The sequence below is a fragment of the Ursus arctos genome, unplaced genomic scaffold (genome assembly GCF_023065955.2).
Source record: "Ursus arctos isolate Adak ecotype North America unplaced genomic scaffold, UrsArc2.0 scaffold_18, whole genome shotgun sequence".
NCBI lineage: Eukaryota > Metazoa > Chordata > Mammalia > Carnivora > Ursidae > Ursus > Ursus arctos.
The window spans coordinates 57,376,888-57,396,977 of NW_026622852.1; the positions used below are offsets into that span (position 1 = coordinate 57,376,888).

Here is a 20,090-nt window from a genome sequence, read left to right on the forward strand (position 1 = left end):
AGGGGGAGACAGAGAGAGGGGAGGGGGAGACAGAGAGAGGGGAGGGGGGAGACACAAAGGACTATAAAATCAGGAATGGAAGAGGAGGCACCAACACCCCAATATTACAGAGACTAAAAGCACTTTAAGGGGACACTATTAACAACTGCTTGCCAACCACTGAGACAGCCTGGGTAAGATTCAGGCAGCCTTGAAAAACACAAACTGGAAAACTTTGATTTTTCTTTAAATTTTTAAAAAAGATTTTATTTATTCATTTATTTGAGAGAGAGAGAGAGAGCACATGAGTGGGAGAGGGAGAGGGAGAAGCAGACTCCCTGCTGGGCGGGGAGCCCGACCTGGGGCTCGATTCCAGGACCCCGAGATCACGACCTGGGCTCTGGAAGACTCAGGGAGGCCTCTTCCACCCAGAATCTCAGAAGGAGCACGGTCCTGCTGACACCTGCATCTCAGACTTCCAGCCTCCAGGACTGGGAGAGAACAAATTTCCGTTGTTTCCAGCCACACGCCTTCTGGTACTTGGTTACGACTCCTCGGGCACTAACCAAACCCCAGGGTTTAGAATGCTGTGACTGACACAGGGGGGGGTCTTGGGCCTCTTAACGGGTGTCCCATCTACAGCCAGTAAACACACCAAACATGTCCGGCAACTGCAATACACCCTTCATCACCTGGAACTGCCTCAGGTGATGAGGAGGAAAAACATGTCCATCACCTCCGAAAAGTCCCCTCCTGCCCGTTGTCCAGACAACTACCGCCAACTCCCTCCGTGGCAGCTGCGGTCTGGGATCGGTCACCATGCAGGCGTATTGGCCCTGCTTGGAGCGGACACATGGAATCCCACAGCCTGTGTGCTCTTGGGTCTCGAATCTGGCTCAGCGTGGTGTTCTGGAGATTAATCCGCGTTCCTCATGCATCTACAGTCCATTTCTTCTCTGTGCTGAGGAGTTGTGCACCGTGCGAATGTTCTGCTTTGCTTGTCTGCTCTTCTCTTGGCAGACATCTCAATTGTTTCCAGTTTGGGGTGTTACCAAGAACGCTGATAGATACATTCCTGTCCAAGTGTTTCAGTGGACGTGTGTTTTCAGTTCTCTTGGGCAAATACCGGGGAGTGGAACTGGGGGTTTACAGGTAGGTGCATATTAACTTTGCAAGAGATTGCCAGACATTCTCCAAAGTGTTTGTACCATTTTGCGTACATTCTTTGCAACCTCTCAGAACAACGTTTTGAATGACCCATCAGTAAATCATGAAAGAAGTTCTATAAACTCCCCAGAGTTGAAATTGTGCACTTGCTTTATTCTTGCGACGAAACTATACATCCAGAAACACACAACTAAAGAATAGCAACAGGAATCACACCCAACTACTGGAAGTTTTAAGATTTCTTCTAAATAATGTTGAGCTAAAGAGGAAATAAAAGCAGAGTATTTAGAAAGGAGTGACAATGTGGACACTGGCTGGAAACGCCCGGGGCCAGAGCTTACCAGCGCTGCACTCAGAGGGAAAGTCAAAGCCACGTGCTTTTCTTAGAAACAAGAAGCATTCCAAACAAACGATCCTGTTAACTAAGCATTCCATTCAAGAATGCTAGAAAAAATAGACCAAACTAAAATTAAAGGAATAAACCTAATAAGCATAAAGCAGAAACTACCATTTAATAAACAAACCAACAATAGCTAGATCCTTCTTTCAACAAATAAAATAAAGAAGATAATCTTCAATACTCATGTAAGAAGATCGGAAAGGAGAAAGAAAGCACAAATAAACAACATTAGAGAGAAGACGGTACGATTTTAGATTGTAGAGACTGGAAGTTATTGTAAAGCTAAAATCCTGTTCTTTTTGCCAACAAATTTGAAAAGCAACGTGAAGTGGAAAGTTTTCCAAGAGAATGTAAATCATCCAAATTGACTCAAGAAGTAGAAACTTGAACGTGACTCTAGAAGGAGCTGCATGTGCCACAGAAGGAAGAAGAGCCCAGCAGGTGTTTAGTGCCATAAATGACAGTAGGTCCCACAGGCTTTTTGAGCAAGAACAAACCTCGAGATGATTCACATGTCATAGAGCATAGAAAGTAAGAGTTCTGAATTCAATCTCCCAGACTATCTGGACCTCGATGGCAAAGTCTCCCGAGAAGATCCCAAACCACCACCATAGATGGGTCTTCCTGGTGACTAGGGACAAAAGAAAGAAGAAACCAACAGGCAGAGTAATACGCCATGACCAAGTAGGGTCAGTTCCAGATTTGTGAGGGTAATGAAGCCCAGAAATGAGGACTTCGCATTTACAGGTCACTTATATTAACAGTAAGAGAGAAATTCTATGATTCTCACAGTAGACTACAAAAAGACTTGACCCAACTCAAAATCCACTCCTGATTTAAGGGAAAAAACTACAGTTCTCACTAAGCAAGAATCAAGAGAAACATTCTCAACGTAACAAGGGAGGGGATCGGGCAGCCACCGCAGGCACAGTTTCCTGCGCTGTGTCCCCTGCGACACTGCATTTCAAGTAAGAAAGGCAGCAGGGACACCCTGGGCCAGCCACAAAGCCCCACCCTGGGGCGCTGTCTGTGGGTGACTCTGGCTGGTCACAGTCTGGGGAGCTAGTCTTGGATCGTCATTTCATTTAAGTCTGAGGGAGTCTAAACCACACCAGAGGACGGGGGTGCTCAGGGCAGCGTGCTCCAAGGCATGAACCCGATGGACAAGAAGAGAGACAGAGAAACTGAACCGAAAATGAAAGAAACGGGGAAGCTCAGATTGTTTTTCAATCTCAAGAGCTGATTTGCTCATCAAGTGATTTTTGAGTTAGTGGGACAGTCAGGTGGTCAGGGCCGGGGTCCCCAACGAGAAAATACGGAGTCAGGACAGCGAAGGTCAAACAGCACTGACATCCTGTTTTACAGCTTAGACAGGACCGCACTGAATTCTGCTTTGCACCTTTGCAGAAACAACTTCTGCAAAATGTCCTAAAATAAGGCAACTAACCACGAGGCGTTTGTCCCTATCACGGGTAAGGGGCAGTTAAGACATAAGCCCCAGATGCCAGCAAAAAAAGACCATGAACACACTGACATTAACCTAATAGGTAGACAGATAGGTGGCCAAAGCCCTGATTGGCACAACTCAGCACTCCCTGAGTGCTTAAGATAGTTTCCCGAAAGAGCTCATAAAAACCCCTAAAGTTAGAAACTCCAGGGAAACCCTCTCAGGCTCCCCTCCCACTCGGGCCCCCCTCCCTCTCTGGGAGCTTTACACTCTCGCTCAATACTTTGCTTTGCTGCCCACCACTCTTCACCTGGCCTACCTCTTCATTCTTTGAAGCAGTGGGACCAAGAACTGCAGGCACTAAAGACAGAGAATTCCTGCAACAGAAGGATCTCGTGTGTTGTGTTCTGTGAACTCTGGCCTGCTCAGGAAGGGGCAGACGGGCACACGGGGAGGATGGCCTGCAGAGATGGGGGCAGATGTGGGGGTGGCGTACCAGCACTCGAGGAGCACCCATGGCCACCAGCAAGCCCCCAGACACTGGGGGAGAGGAAGCGGCAGTCTCCCTTCCAGCCTCAAAAGGACTGAGCCCTGGCTCGTGAGCCTTCGGGTGGACTGGAGGGGCACTCATGTGGCCATCTCCAGCAGCCACTGGGCAGCACTACTCAGCTGGGCACAATTCTGATGAAAATTCCAGCCAGGGGCACCTGGCTGGCTCAGTCCATTAAGCGTCTGACTCTTGATTTTGGCTCAGGTCATGATCTCAGGGTCACGAGATCAAGCCCCCGGTAGGGCTCCACACTGGGCATGGAGCCTGCGTAAGATTCTCTCCCTCTGTCCCACCCCCACCTCTTGCCTGCATGCTCTCTCTCTGTTTAAAAAACATAAAACAAATTAAATAAATTAAAAACTCCAGCAGGCTCCCTTCTACAATTTGACAAAAGATTTAAAAGTCAGATGGAAATGCAACAGGCCAAGAGCAATCAAAATACTCTTCAAGAATTAGGTGGGAGGACTTGCAGGACAAGATGGCAAGATGGGCCTAGAGTAACTAGGATGGTGTGTTATCGCCACAAGTACAGACCAATAGACAGACCCAGGCACATGGGGACAGTTGACAATAGGAAGTCAATGATATTGAAAGTCAGGGAAAAGAACTTTCCCAGAAGATTTCAAACATGTTTTTGATAAGTGGTGCTCAGATAATGGTTATCCAGAGAAAGGAAAACTAAATCGAATCCTTACATTAAAAGCAAGTCAATATCAGTAGATTAAAGACCTAAGTGTGAGGCAAAAACATAAAGCTTTTGGACACTATCTTCGAACATCAGACACTATCTTCATGACTTCAGAGCCGGGGATGAGTTCCTCAATTTACCTACATTTAAAGAGTTGAGGTAGAAGAAGAGATTTTTAGCACGTGTCTGAGACAAGTACTAACACCCAAAACACATAACTAACTCCCACAAATCCATAAGAAAAAGAAACAACCCAAAGCAACAAGCTACCAATACACACAAACCAAACCCAGAAAAGTGCTTTCAGGCTGGGCCTCTCCCACTGTCTGGGTCCAGGGTACACCAGGTTTTTATGGGTCACGTTTTGAGAGTCTCTGGGCATCAGGCACTGCGGTAGGTACTGATCTATGAAAAGAAGTCTTAGCCTCCGCCCGGCGGAGCTCACATTGTAATGAGCTGGACCAATGGGAAACATGAGCAGAATGGCAGCAGATGTAGCCAAAGGAACACAGTAAGTTCTTTATAGAGATACAGAGCGAAGAGACAATCAAAGAAACCTTCCTGGGGAAGGTGACCTTGTGGCACCATGAAGGATGAGCCCAGTTTAAATACAAGATGAGTGGTGGGAGCTTCTCCAGAAGAGGAGACCGAGGCCTAGGGACTCATTCACAGCACCAAATCTTTGGTTGATCCCTTGCCCGGGGGAAGACCTGCTAAGGCTGCATCCTCGTATGGAGAGCCCCCGGGGCCCCGGGCTCTTCAGTGCCGGATTTCTGCGTGATTCTTGGGTACCGCCACGTAGCGCAGTCTCCTGAGGAAAGGTGGCCTCTGCAGCATCCGCTCATCCCACAGGTACTCCGGGGACAGCACCTTGGTGGGCTTGTGGTAGAGAAGGTACCTGTTCAGGTGGCTCTCGTCGTGCCACACGGCCTCGATCCCGTTGGCCTGGTCGACCACCATCGCCTGGTGACAGGCCGTGGTCAGCTGGAGAACCTCGACCACCGACCCCCCAAAAAATCCTCCTGCGTAGTAAAAGTCACCCTCGTCTCTCGGAATGTAGGCCTGGGACCGCGGCCGGCGCTCGTAGGTGAAGTCGTTGCGGGCCGCCCTGTAGAAACCGGGGTGCAGGGTGCCGAAGAGGGGGGACAGGATCTCCACGCCCACGTGGTCGCTGAACTTCATGTCCACGTCCACGCACACCAGGTAGTCCACCTCGCGCAGGAAGCGTTCCTGCGAGAAGTTGCTGATCATCTCCATGCGGTGCATGGACACATCCTGCCAGCGCGCATAGTTTCGGACCTCGAGGACCACCACCTGCCTCCCTTCCGCGAGCGGCACGCTGGGCACATCGGCCGGCCGGTCGGTGAAGACGTAGTAGGTGACCCTGTGTCCCACCATGAAGTGCTTCTCCGCCGTCTGCAGGAACAGCTCCAGGAAGACCACGTACCTAAGACCAACGACAAGCACCCCAGGAAAGAGAGGGCGGGTGTTAAACAGAATCAAACAGCAGCAGAAGCACAGACTTGGGCAAAAACAGCTTATAATACCATAGTCACCCCTTGAGGACAGCATGCTAAGTGAAATTAGCCAATGGCAAAAGTCAAGCACTGTCTGATTCCACTTAAAGTGGGGGGGTATCTAGAATGGGCAAATTCATAGAAATAGACAGCAGAAGGGTGGGTGCCAGAGGCTGGGAGACGGGCCCTGGGGGGCTAGTGCTTATTGGGCACACAGCTTCAGTTTTGCAAGAGGAAAACGCCTTGAAGATGGGCGGCCCTATGGTGGCACAACGATGCGAACTGGTAACACTGCATTTAAAAATAGTTGAGATGGTAAATGTTATGTGCATTTTACTACAAAGAAAAATCAAAACAAAAAAATAAAAACCAGAGCCAATCTACTAGCTAAAGACAGTGTATGAACTGTATAGTAAGAGGAGGCCCGCAGATCGCTTGTACTGAGCACGCAGCCCCAATCATAAGGTATTTTCTTAATCCATGAGGTTGGCAAACATGCAGATGATGGATAATATCTAATGATCAATCTCTCCCAACTCCTGACGCCCCCAGTGGCTTCTCCTTAAAAAAAAAGAGAAAAGAAAAAAGAAAATCAAGCTCCTACAGTGGTCTCCTAGATCCCACAAGACCTGCCTCTGACCTCATCTCCTTCCCCTCTCTCCTCCATCTTTTTGTCTGGGCAGGCGTCTCTTTGATGTTCCTGACACATGCCAGGCAGGCCCCTCTGGGCCTCCGCACTTCCTTTTCCCTCAGGCTGGGATCCTTTCCCTGCAATGCTCACCGCTACAATAGCTTCCGTCCTTTGACTAATGCCCAGACCCACCCGTGCCCTACAGCTCCTTCTGCGGGCACCTGCGCAGATACACGCCGATGTAAGCAGCAGGGTGTGCCCTTGACGGCTGTATTTTTCTAGGTGGAGATTAGAACTCCGTAAAAAGGAGCAAATAAATACACAAATAAATATGAAAACAAATCACTCTCTACCCCCTGACCCAGCCTTAGCTATTTTTCTGGAGCCCAAATCACCATCTGACATATTTTGAATTTGTGTTTTCTTGTTCTTCTGTCTTTTCCCACTAGAATAAAGCTCCATGAAAATGGGGCCTTCACCTGTTCAGGTAACTGCCTTATCCCTGTAGCCCACACACAGTTAAGTGTTCAGTAAAGACCTTTGTAACAAATGAGCAAGTGAATACTTTGGTGTGTGGTTGAGGGTAAGGCAAGGCAGGCAGTCTCGTATGCCTGTAATGAAAACATCAATTATTATAATCCTTCCATAGGGCATATGAGAAAATACATAAAAACTTTAAAGATTTTATTTATTTATTTATTTATTTATTTATTTATTTATTTATTTATTTGAGAGAGAGAGTGACGGGGAGAGGAGCAGACTCCCCGATGAGCACAGAGCCCGACATGGGCTCTGCCCCGCAATCCTGAGATCATGACCCGCAATCGAGAGGTGGACACTCTACTGACTGAGAGCCACCAATACATCAAAACTTTAAATGTGTGTATTCTTCCCCCAGTTCCGCTCCCAGGACTCCACCCCGCAGAGCTCCTCGTACGTGTGTACAAAGACCTAAGTATAAAGGTTTACAGGCGACTCACATCACAAAATGCCCGGAGCGTGTGGAGCTACCAGAACTTCCACATGTTGTGGGTGCGGGTGTAAAAGGCTACAACCCGTTTGCGAAAATGTCAAGAATTTATTACAAAACTAAAGATGACTCTAACCTAAGACTGAGCAATTCCACTCCTGGATGTTTAATCAAGAAAAGACACAATGCACACCCACAAAAGATCTGTCCAACAAAACTCATATTTACTCACAATATCCAAAACCCGGAGACAGGTGTCCGCCAAAAGGAAAATGGATTAACAACTATAGTATGCCCATCTGACGGAACGCTGAGCAACGAAAAAGAGCTGCTGATGCGTGCAAAAGCACGGATAAATCTCCAAGTGATGCTTCTTAGTGAGAAAAGACAACACAAAACAGTATGTAATTTACAATTCCAGTAGGCAAATTAATCTTAGAGTGGAAAAAAAATCAGAACAGTGATGTGGAAGAGGAAGGGGGGGCGTTGGCTGGGAAGGGGCATGAGAGAGAAAAGGATTCTGGTTACACACTATACGCATTTGCCAAAACTCAGCAAACGTTTGTATGTACATTTCACCCGGGGAGAAGAAAAACCATAACCACATCTTGAACTCTGGTTGATGATGGTGTGCTGACGTCCCAGATTTACCTTCATGTCTATCAAAAGCAATATGGACTGAGACAGAAGGACCACCAGATGGGTAGATTAGTAATCATGCCAGTATCATAAAATGTTCAATCGTGAAGCTTATGGACTTATGGGAAACCACGAAAAGAAATACTGTATGCATTATGGGAATCCCAAAGGAGAAGAGAACGAGAAAGGGACAGAAAATATGTTTAAAGCAATAATGGCTGAAAACTTCCCAAATGAGAGACATGGACATCAAGATTCATGAGGCTCAAAGAACCCCAAGTAGTTTGAATCTAAAAAGGGCTACAGAGAGATACATTATAATTAAATTGTTAAAAGTCAAAGACAGGAAGGGTGCCTAGCTGGCTCAGTCGGAAGAGTGTGGGACTCTTGATCTTGTTGTCGTGAGTTTGAGCCCCATGCTGGGTGTTGAGATTACTAAAAAAATAAATAAACTTAAAAAAGTCAAAGACAAGGAGAAAATTTTCAAAGTAGCAAGAGAAAAGCAAGTCATCATGTATAAGGTAACCCCCTCATAAGACTATGGGAAGATTTCTCAACAAAACTTTGCAGGCCAGGAGACAGTGAGATGGTATATTCAAAATATTGGGACACCCGGTGGCTCAGTCGCTTGGGCGTCTGACTCTTGATTTCAGCTCAGGTCAAGATCTCAGGGTGGTGGGATCAAGCCCCAGGTCAGGCTCCGTGCTGGGCATGGAGCTTGCTTAAGATTCCCTCTCTCCCTCACCCTCTGCCCTTCCCTTCCCACTCGCATGCTCTCTCGCTCTCTAAAAAACAAAACCAAAAATATTGAAAGAATACTACCCCAGCAAAGCAGATTTTCAGAAACAGAGAGATAAAGCCTTTCCCAAACAAAAGCTGAGGAGGTTTGTCACCACCAGACATGCCTTACAAGAAATGCTACAGGGCATCCCAGTCTTCCAGCAAAAAGGAAACGGTTCCAACTAACATCGTAAGAGCATATTAATACATTTATACAATTCACTGCTGATGGGAAACGCATAGTCAAAGTCAGATTCTCTAATGTTGTAATGGCGGTGCGTACGTCCCAACTCCAGTTCCAAGGTTAAAGAACATATAAAAGCTAACCAAACTATAATAATTTGTTCGTGTCAACACAATATTTAAAAATACATGTTGTAGGGGCGCCTGGGTGGCACAGCGGTTGAGCGTCTGCCTTCGGCTCAGGGCGTGATCCCGGCGTTCTGGGATCGAGCCCCACATCAGGCTCCTCCGCTGTGAGCCTGCTTCTTCCTCTCCCAGTCCCCCTGCTGTGTTCCCTCTCTCGCTGACTGTCTCTATCTCTGTCGAATAAATAAATAAATAAAATCTTTAAAAAAAAAAATACATGTCGTAGCATCAATCGCCTAACATGTGCGGGAGAGAGGATGAGAAACAGTTTACGTAAGCTATTGAAGTCAGGTTGGCATCAGCTTCACAGGGTGGTTTTTCATAGAAGATAGTGTATGTAAGCCTTAGTGACTACAGAGGGAAAGCCTGTAATTGATACAGAAAAGATTATGATAAAAGTGTCAAAGCTAAAGATAAGAAGTGAGTAACAAAGGCCCACAGGTAGAAAACAGTGAGCAAAATGGCGATAGTAAGTCCTTACTTGGCAATAATTATTTTAGATGTTTGGGGTTTTTTTTTTAAGATTTTATTTATTTATTTGACAGAGAGAGAGGCAGTGAGAGAGGGAACACAAGCAGGGGGAGTGGGAGAGGGAGAAGCAGGGGGAGTGGGAGAGGGAGAAGCAGGCCTCCTGCTGAGCAGGGAGCCTATGCAGGGCTCAATCCCAGAACACTGGGATCATGACCTGAGCCGAAGGCAGACGCTTAATGACTGAGCCACCCAGGCACCCCACTTTAGATGTTTTTAAACATAAAAGGATTCTCCAGTCGAGAGGCATTGAATGGTTAAATGGATAGATTTTTTTTCAAAGGTCCAACAATATTCTGTCTGGAAGAGACTCACTCTAGCTTTAGAGACACAGACCAAAAGCAAAGAAAAAGAAAAAGATATTTCAAGGAAACAATGCCTGGAAAAGGGGGGTACCTATACTTATATCACAGTAGGCTTTAAGCTAAAAATGATCAAAAGAGACAAAAGTTATTATATAATGATAAAGGGCTCGATCCATTAAGAAGAAATAACAACTGTAAATATTTAGGCACCCAACATCAGAGCACCTAAATCCATAAAGCAAATACTAACAAAACTAAAAGGAGAAATAAGTAGCGATACAATATTGATTGGGGACGTTAATAACTCACTCTTAAAAATGGATAGATCATCCAGACAGAGAATCGGTAAGGAAACAGCATATTTGAACAATACTACAGACCAAACAGGCCTAACACACATACCTAGAACATTCCATCCAACAGCAGCAGAACACATGTTCTTCTCAAGGGCACATGGAACATTTTCCAGGGTAGAACGTATGTTAGGCCACTACACAAATCTTAGAAAACTCAAGAAGTTGAAATCATACCAAAGAAAATATTCAAATGGCCAACAGGTCCGTGGAGAGGTGCTCGACATCCCTCATCATCAGAGAAATGCAAATCAAAACTGTAATGAGTTACCACCTCACACCTGTTAAGAGGCTAGAGTCAGACAAGAGATAACAAGTGTCGGTGAGCACGTGGAAAAAAGGGAACATCTGTGCACTGTTGGGAGGGAATGCAAACTGGTGCAGCCACCATGGACGACAGGACAGAGGCCCCTCCAAAGTTAAAAACAGAACTGCCCTGGGGCGCCTGGGTGGCTTGGGTGATTAAGCATCTGACTCTTGGTTTGGGCTCAGGTCATGGTCTCGGGGTGGTGAGACTGAGCCCCACGTTGGGCTCTGTGCTCAGCAGGGATCCTGCTTGGGATTCTCTCTCCCTCTCCCTCTGCCCCTCCCCTGCTCACATTCTCTCTCTCTCTCTCTCTCTCTCTCTCTCAAAAAAGTAAATAAGATCTTAAAAAAAAATAGAACTACCCTCTGATCCAGCAATCTGACTTCTGGCGGCATGGAAAGAGATAGATGATAGAGACGGGGAGAGGGACAGAAAATTAAATCAGACTCTTGAAGAGATAACTGCACTCCCACGTTCACTGCAGCATTATTTACAATAGCCGAGACCTAGAACCAACCTAAGTGTCCATCAACATGCCCGGATAAACAAAGCATGAGACCTGTACCACTCAGCCCTGAAAAAGAAAGGAACCCTGCCGTTTGCAGCCACGCGGTTGAAAGCTGAGGCCATTACGCCACGTGAGTCAGGTCAGCCGGAGACAGATGAATACGGTATGATCTCACTGACATGTGGAATCGTAGAAAACCTGAATCCGCAGCAACAGAGAGCAGGTGAGTGGTTAACGGGAGGCAAGACGTGCAGGTCTGGGGCAATGGGCGAAGGGGGGCAAAGTACAAACTTCCAGCTGGAAGGTAAGTAAGTTCTGGGAAGGAGACGGGCAGCGCGGTGAGTGGCATTAACACACTGTGCGCACACCCGTCACACCATCTCTTATACACTCTGTCACGCGGTGTTCCATGTCGGCTATATGCCAACGACACTAGGGAGAATGGGGGGGGGGGGACGACGTCAGTGGTGGGATGTAGGTGGTGGGCATGCACACGTTCACTGTAAAAATGTTATTCGCAAGGGTGCCGCGTAGGCAACTCTGTAAAACAGCCCAAGCAGGGAATGAAGAGCCTCTGGACTGGAGGAGCGGCAGCCCCTCAAAAGAACGAGGAAGGTCCACGGGCGTCAGAGTGCAAAGATGAAGACGTGCTACCTAAGACACAAGCCAGTTTTCCACCCAAACAAGCAAACTCCAAAGCCGTCGATGCAACTTGCAGGTTTCAGATCCGGCTCTGCCACACGGTGAACCCGCTCTGGCAGATTAGGAAACGAAGCCTCAGTCGGCGTCTCTGGGAATGGATCGGGGCCACAGAGCACCTGCTTGGGGGCTGTGCGGGGGCTGGGCTCCTGGCCCGGCGGCTGGCCCCTGTGAGAGGTCAGTGGGGGCTGCACGGCTCTCAAAGGTCCATGCGCGGACCTCTGGAGCGCTGACTCTCAGGTGTGGGGCTGCTACTTTGAGCGGGGGTTGTGCCTAGTGGCCCCTGCAAATCCCACCAAGTTCATCTGCGCATCAAGCCACCCAGGCCTCCCCACGACCCGAGAGCACCTCATCCTGGAGAAGAGTGACCCCTAGTGATGAGCGCCCCCCATTCCCCTGGCACCGTGGCGGGCTTCCTGCAGCGCAGCTGCCCAGTCCTTACTTACTTTTTGATGGCAAACACTGTCAGCCCAATGGTGGTGCTTTCGAACTGCGCGTCCAGAATGGCGGAGTCAAAGACCCCGTCCCAGATGATGGGAGCAAACCAGGGGGTCATGACCAGCACGTCGGCCCTCCTGCGGGAAACGAGTCACACTGTGTTAGAGCAGGGCGTGGACATCTGGGCCGTGGAAGGGAAGGATTTGTCCAAAGGTTCATAGTCTGGGAGCAGCCGAGCGAGAAGCAGGCAGGATTCCAGACCTCCAGTCCTGAGCCCTGACATTCCCATTCCCTCACTGCCCTTGCTTGGAGTGTCTCCGACCCACCAGCTGGGTGCTGGGTCCCATGGGACACTCCTTCCAGGAGGCCACCAACCCTGCTTCCCGGGAGGAGCTGTGTCTCAGTGAGGCAAGAACTAAGCCCCTTTCCCAGCAAATAGGATATTGGACACTTGGCAGGATATTTTGAATTTGGGGGTACTAAGTGCTTCAAATCCAGTGTGTTTCCCGCTGACAGCACGTCCCACTCCAGAATGGTCACGTGTCAAGAGCCCGTGGCCTCACGTGGCTGGTCGCTCTAGAACTTCAAGGAGATGTGGGTACTGCTTTCAGAAAGGACAGCGTGCATTTCTAGCTCTCCTGGCCGGGAGGCCGTATGGCCTGGGCTTGGATCCCGACCGGTCCCTCCCCAGTTGCAGGGCCTCAGGCAAGTACCTTCACTTCTCTGAGCCTCAGTTTCCCTGCTTGTACAAGGGCTGATCAGAGAGGCCTCTGGGGGACCTTCCTGTCTGAGGCCACAGAGACGGGCTGCCACGCTGTCTTGGGCAGAACAAGCAGGAGGCGTGGGCGCTGGTCTGGAGGCCTGGCTGTGGGGACCAGTTCGGAACTGTGGTCCCTCTGACATCAGCAGCCGTAGAAAGAACTCAGGGACAAGCCAGCCCACACCCCTGTCCTCCGTCCCCATGAAGAAATAAGAGAGGGTTCTGTGCCTTCTGTGGACATCCGTGGCTCCCCAGGACCAAGAGTGAGAGGCGCCTTCCATGGCGCAAGACCCGTTAAAAATGAACCCTGCCGCTGTGAGACAGTGAAAGAAGGAGAAGAAAGGCAAGGAAAGGCTGCAGCCCTGGAGAGGAGCAAGAGCCAGGAGAGCCTGAGGCTGTTAGTGACGGGGAGCGACTGGCCACAGCAGGGACTTACTCACTTACGTGGGTTTGAGGAGCTGGGCCTTGGGGTAAAGCAGCCTGTGGAGAAGATGTGCGTCAGGGAGAAGTGACTAGAGACTTCTCAGAGCCCCTTAGTCTGTGCCCACAGCTGCGAGGTGCCAGCCTCCCTGTCCAGTTAGCCAACTCTGCCAGGAGCCGGCAGCCAGCCACAGGGCGCCCGCCCTCCTTCCTGCCCACCTCCATCCCTTCCTGTTTGCCTCCCCTCCCTTCCTACCCCTTCCTTCCTGCTAGCCTCCCTTCCTGACTGTCTCCCTTCCCTCCTTCCTTCCTCCCTCCCTCCCTTCTTTCCTCCACTCCCTCCCTTCTTTCCTCCACTCCCTCCCTCCCTTCCTCCCTCCCTCCTTCCCTCCCTCCCTCCACTCCCTCCCTTCCTCCCTCCCTCCACTCCCTCCCTTCCTCCCTCCCTCCACTCCCTCCCTTCCTCCCTCCCTCCACTCCCTCCCTCCCACCTTCCTTCCTCCACTCCCTCCCTCCCTCCTTCCTTCCTGCCCACCTCCCTCCCTTCCTGTCTGCCTCCCTCACTTCCTCCCCTCTTCCTTCCTGCCAGCCACCTTCCTGCCCTTCTCCCTTCCCTTCCTTCCTCCCTTCCTCCTTCCTTCCTCCACTCCCTCCCTTCTTTCTTCCCTCCCTCCCTCCTTCCTCCACACATCAGTGCTCACTCACAGACATCCACTGAGCATGCCCACCCAGCCCTGAGGACGCTGCACGCTTCCCAGTGATAAACTGATGAGGCTAAAGCCCAAGCAAAGGAAAGGGGGTCACCCCTCACGGTCTGTGAGAACTGCCGAGGTTCTAGACCCCCCACGTCTCCTTCTCTCTCCCTGTGCCCTCAAAGTCCTCACACGGGTCTACCTCATTGTGACTAAGGTCCTGTGTCCTGCTTTTATTTGGGCAATGGGAGGATGAGGGCTGGCTCACACCCACCCCATCCAGGCCCCACACTGTGCCGGGCGGGGTCCACCTCCCCACCCACCCCCCTGCCGCCACCCACCGGCAGCCTCCTTTGTCCCCCATGCCCTCCCCAGCCACATCGTCCAGTTTTCCACAGAGCTGAGGCCTGAGGTCAAGTGGAAACCCCCTGTGACTCCCACCACTGAACGCCTCCTCCTGTTCTTCTTTGACCCTCCTTACCCTCCTTCCCGGATCCCTTGCTCTTCCCTCCCTGTGAACTAGCCTTGGGAGGGGTAGAGGGATGAGGAAGGGGAGGCGGGAGGCACATGTTCACCTGCTTGGAAAGAGGCACAGAAACAGCCCAAAGAGATGTCCCCATACCTGGGTACCTCAGGTACTCTGCAGGTGTCCAGGTGGCAGCTGCTTTCACTGAGGGAGGGAAACAGAGTGCTCAGAGCCCGGGCCGGGCCCTAGAGAAGCATTGCCACGCCTGGCAGACAGAATTCCTCCAGCGCCCCCCACGCACGCCCCCCCTTGTGGCCAGAGGAGTAGAGCAGGGGTCTGACACGGGACAGAGAAACCCTGGACACGCTCCACCCAAGGGACATTTCACACCGGCGGGTGACAGCAGCCTGGGGAGAGCCCCTCTCTGCAAGGAGGAGGAGTGGAGACCAGAGGACAGGAGCCAGGGCTGCCCAGGTGGGCTCTGGAATCCCAATGGAGCTCTGGCAACACCTCCCTGGCCCTCCCAACCCTAGGAGCCAGCTCCCCACCCCTTACCTGGACTGCTTTGTCTCAAGCATCTGCTGCGGGACCACGCAGAGGTCATCCTGGCTGCAGAGAGGAAAGATTCCATCTGACTCATTTCATGAACAGTGGTGATTGCTACCAAAGTGCCAGGTCCTCAAGAGGGGGCACCCCAGGCAAAGGTGAGGTGTGTATCCCTGACCCCCATCCCTGTTGAACACCAGCCAGGCCCCGGGAAGGGAGGAGGGGAGGCAGGCTCCCGGAGGAAGCTTGGTGGGGCCATCCTCCATCTCGAAGGCCAAGGAAGGCCAGTCATGGTGAGTGGAGAAGTAGGAGTGAAAGCCATTACCTCAACGGCAGGCTCTCCCTTTGGCCCTGCAGGTGGGGGACCTCACTGCTGCTGGAGAGAATAATAATGCCAGCATGACCCACCATCCACCTGTCCAGCCAGCCAGCAAAGGCGGGCCCCCAAGCTGGACAGAGGGAGGAGAGCCGGGGTCAGGATTTGGCTCTCAGGCTGTGCCCTGCTGGTTCACATGCTGCACTGGTTGGGAGCTCTCATTTTCCTTGATTGCAGGCCAGCCAGAGAGGGCGTGCCCTGCAAGAAACTAGCTCTGAGAGGACAACTGGACCTCCCCCCGCCTGGGCCCTCATGGGGTCAGAGGGCACCCCATCCCTGGTTGGCCCCATTAAAGCAGCTGAAGGGAACCTAGAACCAGGGCCGCGTGCCATCCCTCCCTGAGTATCTCTTTTGCTATAATTACCTCCAGTTCAATACATACGTGTATTTCTACTTCTGTTCTAGATCTTTCTAGAAGGAATCACCCTGACTCCGAAGACTCGGCCATTACCTTTGAGACTCTCTTCTCTGCCCCCATCCGGGAATCAGGCTGAAAACATTGCTGGGGAGACAAACAAGAGCGTGAAGTTGAGTGTTGACTGGGCTGGAGGACACACAGGCTGAGACTTTAACATGCATATTCTGACCCTTTTGGCCTCTGGCTCCTGAGAAAACAGACAGCCCCCTCTCCACCTCTGCCAGGCAACCGGACCATTGTAACACAATAGCATGGACATGGATGGGGACCCGGCATCAGATTCCCCTAGATGCGATTCCAGACCCCCTGCACAGCCCTGAGCAGTGAGGAGGGGTGTGTGTAGAAATCTCTCTTTCTAACAAGCTCCCCGGGTGATCTGCGGACACTCTGAAGTTGAGAGCCCTGCTTCCTTCCTGTTTTCTAACAAAGCTGTCACATAGAGAGCAGAAGCCAAAGGGCAGGTAACCAGCTCCCTGGCTCGCTAGCGGAGTGTCAGAGCAGGGAAGAAACCACAGTCTCACCCGTGGCCCCACCGCTGGGTGAATACTGGGAACACAGTGGGGGTGTGTGATGTAATGCTGCAATCCCAGTCTTGGCGTAACTAGCTCTCCTGCCCTCCCCTCCCCTGCCCTGACTTCCCTCACCCAAGCCCTGCTGGTCCCAGAATAAGAATCCCCTCCCCCTGGAAGCTTCTGTGTGTCCCTATGAAGTGGCCTCCCCTGCCCCATGGGTGGGATTTGGGTTAGGGTGTGAGTGTCTAACCTCAGCCTCTCCACATTGCCACCTTGGGGGCAGGGACAGTGCCTGAATCACCTCCGGGTCCCAGGTACCCAGGCTGGAGCCTCACAGGTGTGTAGGGCGTGAAAGCATGAGCAAGACAGGGGTGAATATGTGAATGCCCCTGAGCTGATGATGCCAGCCAAGGAGGACCCACGGGAAGAACATGGGGAGAACACGGGAGACCATATCCCCCATGACCTTGCCCTCCTCCACAGGACCTCATCAGCTCTCAGACTGCAGCAACCCATCTGTGTGGATACCTCACACTCTCTCCACACAGACCGCTCCCTGGAGGTCCGCAGGTCCTCAAACTCAAATCGTCCAAAACACAATTCACGTCCTGCCCCGTGCCCGACTTGACCCCCTTATGTATCACCTCTCCTGGTGACACCACTCTCCACCACGCCCTGGAGAGGAAGGTGAGGCTCCGATGGGCACAGACCAGACGGAAGAGGTTACGACAGCCCTGGGAGCCTGGCGGCAGAACCCCGGGGAGCCAGAAACGACGTGGCTAAGTCTGGGGGTCCATCTGTGTGGGACTCTTTCCTTTTGCCAAATTAGAAGATAATTTTGCCCATCAAAGAATTCTGTCCTAGGATTTATCCTGGTTTGTGTGAATTAAAAAAAAAAAAGGCAGCAAAAGATTTTTAAATCAGTCTTTGCACATTGAGGTCATCTTTTAAAATTTAAATGTTCATTTGAAGAAAGAGCTTTTATTGTGAGCTTTTGAAAAGTGCCAGAAAGTGCTCATGTAGGCTTAGTCACATCAGATGGGATTTTTAAGTTACACTCAAACAAAACACGTAAAAATTCTACAACCACAAAAAATTTATGAAAGTAGCACATGGGGAGGCAAAGTCCAAGGCGGAAAAAAATCTGCTCTAAAAGAAAACTTTTTTCAAGAAGAAAATAATCAGATGTATCTTCTGGGTTCTAAACATTAATCAATCTAAAAAAATTAAAAAGGCAATCCAAGGTATGTCAAAATGAGGGGGAAAGAAGATAAAATGAGATGTGAACACAGAACAATGCAGAGGAAGAGGGTGCTGGTTGAGTAAGTCAAAAGAACCTTGGCACCTAGATGGAGAATAGAGGCCAGACTCCCGACCCCTGACCCCCGACACCAGACCCCTAACGCCTGAGCCCAGACCCCAACCCCTGACCCCCGACCCCAACCCCCAACATGAGACCGCAGGCCCCCGACCCCAGACCCGTCGGGCCGCCACTCTGGGCACCTGGCTGTAACAGACACTGCAGGCAGCAGCCAGGCCAGACGGGGTGAGGGGTTTCAGAATGGGTCACAGCGGGAAGCTGCAGGGCACGGTGACAGGTGGCTCCAAATACTCGAAGGCATGACAGGAAGGTGCCACGGGCTCTCGGCGCTCCCTGGGGTCCTCATGTTCCAAGGAAGAGTATTTTCATGCCATGGGAGGACACGTTCTAAGACTCAGACTTTGGGACAGGCTGCTTTCTGAGCACGGAGTTTTCCTGCTGCACACAGTACGGGTGGAGGCTGGATCCCTGGCGGGTCGGGCCGTGGAGCCAGCTCGGCCCCGGACCCGCAGCATGCCACGATCAAGCTCTGAAGTGGGGGCCAGGCCTGGAAGGACAGCACGGCAGCTCACGGGGTCCCTCTGCGGGTCGGCAGCCCCCATGTAGTGGGCAGAGACCGCCTGGAATGTCATGCCGCCCCCCCCAGCCCCCGTCTCTGTTCCATACGTAAGTGGCTGCTTGTTGCTTAGACCAGACGCTCTATGAAGCCCCGCCAAGTGTCCAGCTCTGGCAGGTCAAGGGGTGTCTTCCTCCAGGAGATCCAGGAAACCCTGTATCCTCTCTCGTGCCAGCCTAGCCCTGTCTACTTCCGCTACTAGACCTGACACTGTTCAGGACAGGGAGCTGTCCCACTGACAGTGACATATTGGTGCCCCCCACATCCCCCAGAGCACACCAGGCTCAGTAAACACCTGCCTAGGTGAATGCATTGATGTGTCCAACAGCCCAAGAGCATCGTTTTCCAAATCAGACACTGGCTGGACCGTCAGCCCTGAGATGAGATGCTGGCCCAGATTGACTCCCCTTCAGTAGCCTGGGAGGCCAGCAGCAAGGACAGTCTGCATCTTGGCCTGGCCACTTCTTGCCTTGGAACCTGGGTGTCACCTGAACCTCCGGAGCCTTAGTTTCTCAGGTGTACAATGGGCATAATAATGCATATCTTATAGGTTGTTCAGAGAAGGTACAAGAATGTCCACCAGCATTTTGCTCAGGCCCTAGCACAAAATAAAAATCCAATATTTCTTCTTTTTTAGAGAGAGAAAGAGAGTGCAAATGGTGTGGGGAGGGGCAGTGGGAGAGGGAGAGAGAGAATCTCAAGCAGACTCCCTGCTAAGCACGGATCCCAATGTGAGGCTCGATCTCATGACCCTGAGATCACGACCTGAGCTGAAACGAAGAATTGGACCCTTAACCGACAGTGCTACTTAGGTGCCCCACTTACAGATTTCTTCACAAAAGTCATCAGTGAAAACGTGTATAGTTCTAAAGCTTAACCACTAAATGCAAATGCCTGCTTGTGATCTGAACTATATATTCAAACATTCAGCATCCAGGGCAAAGTGGAGGCTAGGGGCAATTTTATCTTGTGGGGTAAGAACGGGTGAACTGAAAAAGCATCCACTAGATTCTATTTTTTTTTAAGGGGATGCAATTTTACTAAGTTTGTTTTAAAACATAAACTTCACTGTTTCTTTTAAACTAATGAAATGCGGTTAAAACAGAAAAAAAAAGTGTTACCTGTTTTCCCCAAACGTATCTAAAGCATGATGTGAGTTCCGTGAGCTGATATAACTGGTGTTTCTCACAGGCTGTCAAACACTGCCTTCAGAAGCCCTCTGCACCCCTGGCACCTACCCATGCCCATAAATCATCAGGGAGCAGAGCAGAGCCCTGGCTGCGAGTCCATGCCCCCGTGAAGTGGTGGGACCTGAGGCTGGGACACCACTATGTCCCCTCGCTTCTCTTCTCTGCAAAAGGAGGGCGACAGTGCTGGTCACACCTTCTGGTCATTGTGGGCCAACCCTAACTGGTTGCATGAACTACAGTCAAATATGCCATAAGAAATCCCAACCTGCCATCGGACCCCAGCGCTCCCGCCCTCCTTACCTGCAGAAGCCCAGGACAGCAGCGAAGAACAGGAACCCACAGCCAGAAGTTGGCGCTCTTTCCCCAGAAGCCTGTGGAGAGGAGGCCTCAGTTATTCAGGGCGGGATTACCTAAAGCACCTTGTTGAGGCCAAAATTGGGCCCTGGCCAGGGATGGGCTCACAGCTGGAAGCACTCTCCTCTTTCCATACTCACAGGA

At 50.8% G+C, this 20,090-nt stretch overlaps 1 protein-coding gene across 1 annotated transcript; it reads right to left on the reverse strand.

The window, feature by feature from the left end:
- Positions 1-218: 218 nt before the first annotated feature.
- On the reverse strand, positions 219-15,559 carry LOC113266558 (histo-blood group ABO system transferase 1-like). The gene is made up of 5 exons (XM_026514273.4): positions 15,169-15,559; positions 14,770-14,817; positions 13,480-13,515; positions 12,284-12,412; positions 219-5,678 (listed from the first exon to the last, which is right to left on the reverse strand). Exons 1-5 carry the CDS (start codon positions 15,189-15,191, stop codon positions 4,991-4,993), a joined length of 924 nt encoding a protein of 307 aa, XP_026370058.3. The 5' UTR covers positions 15,192-15,559; the 3' UTR covers positions 219-4,990.
- Positions 15,560-20,090: the final 4,531 nt, after the last annotated feature.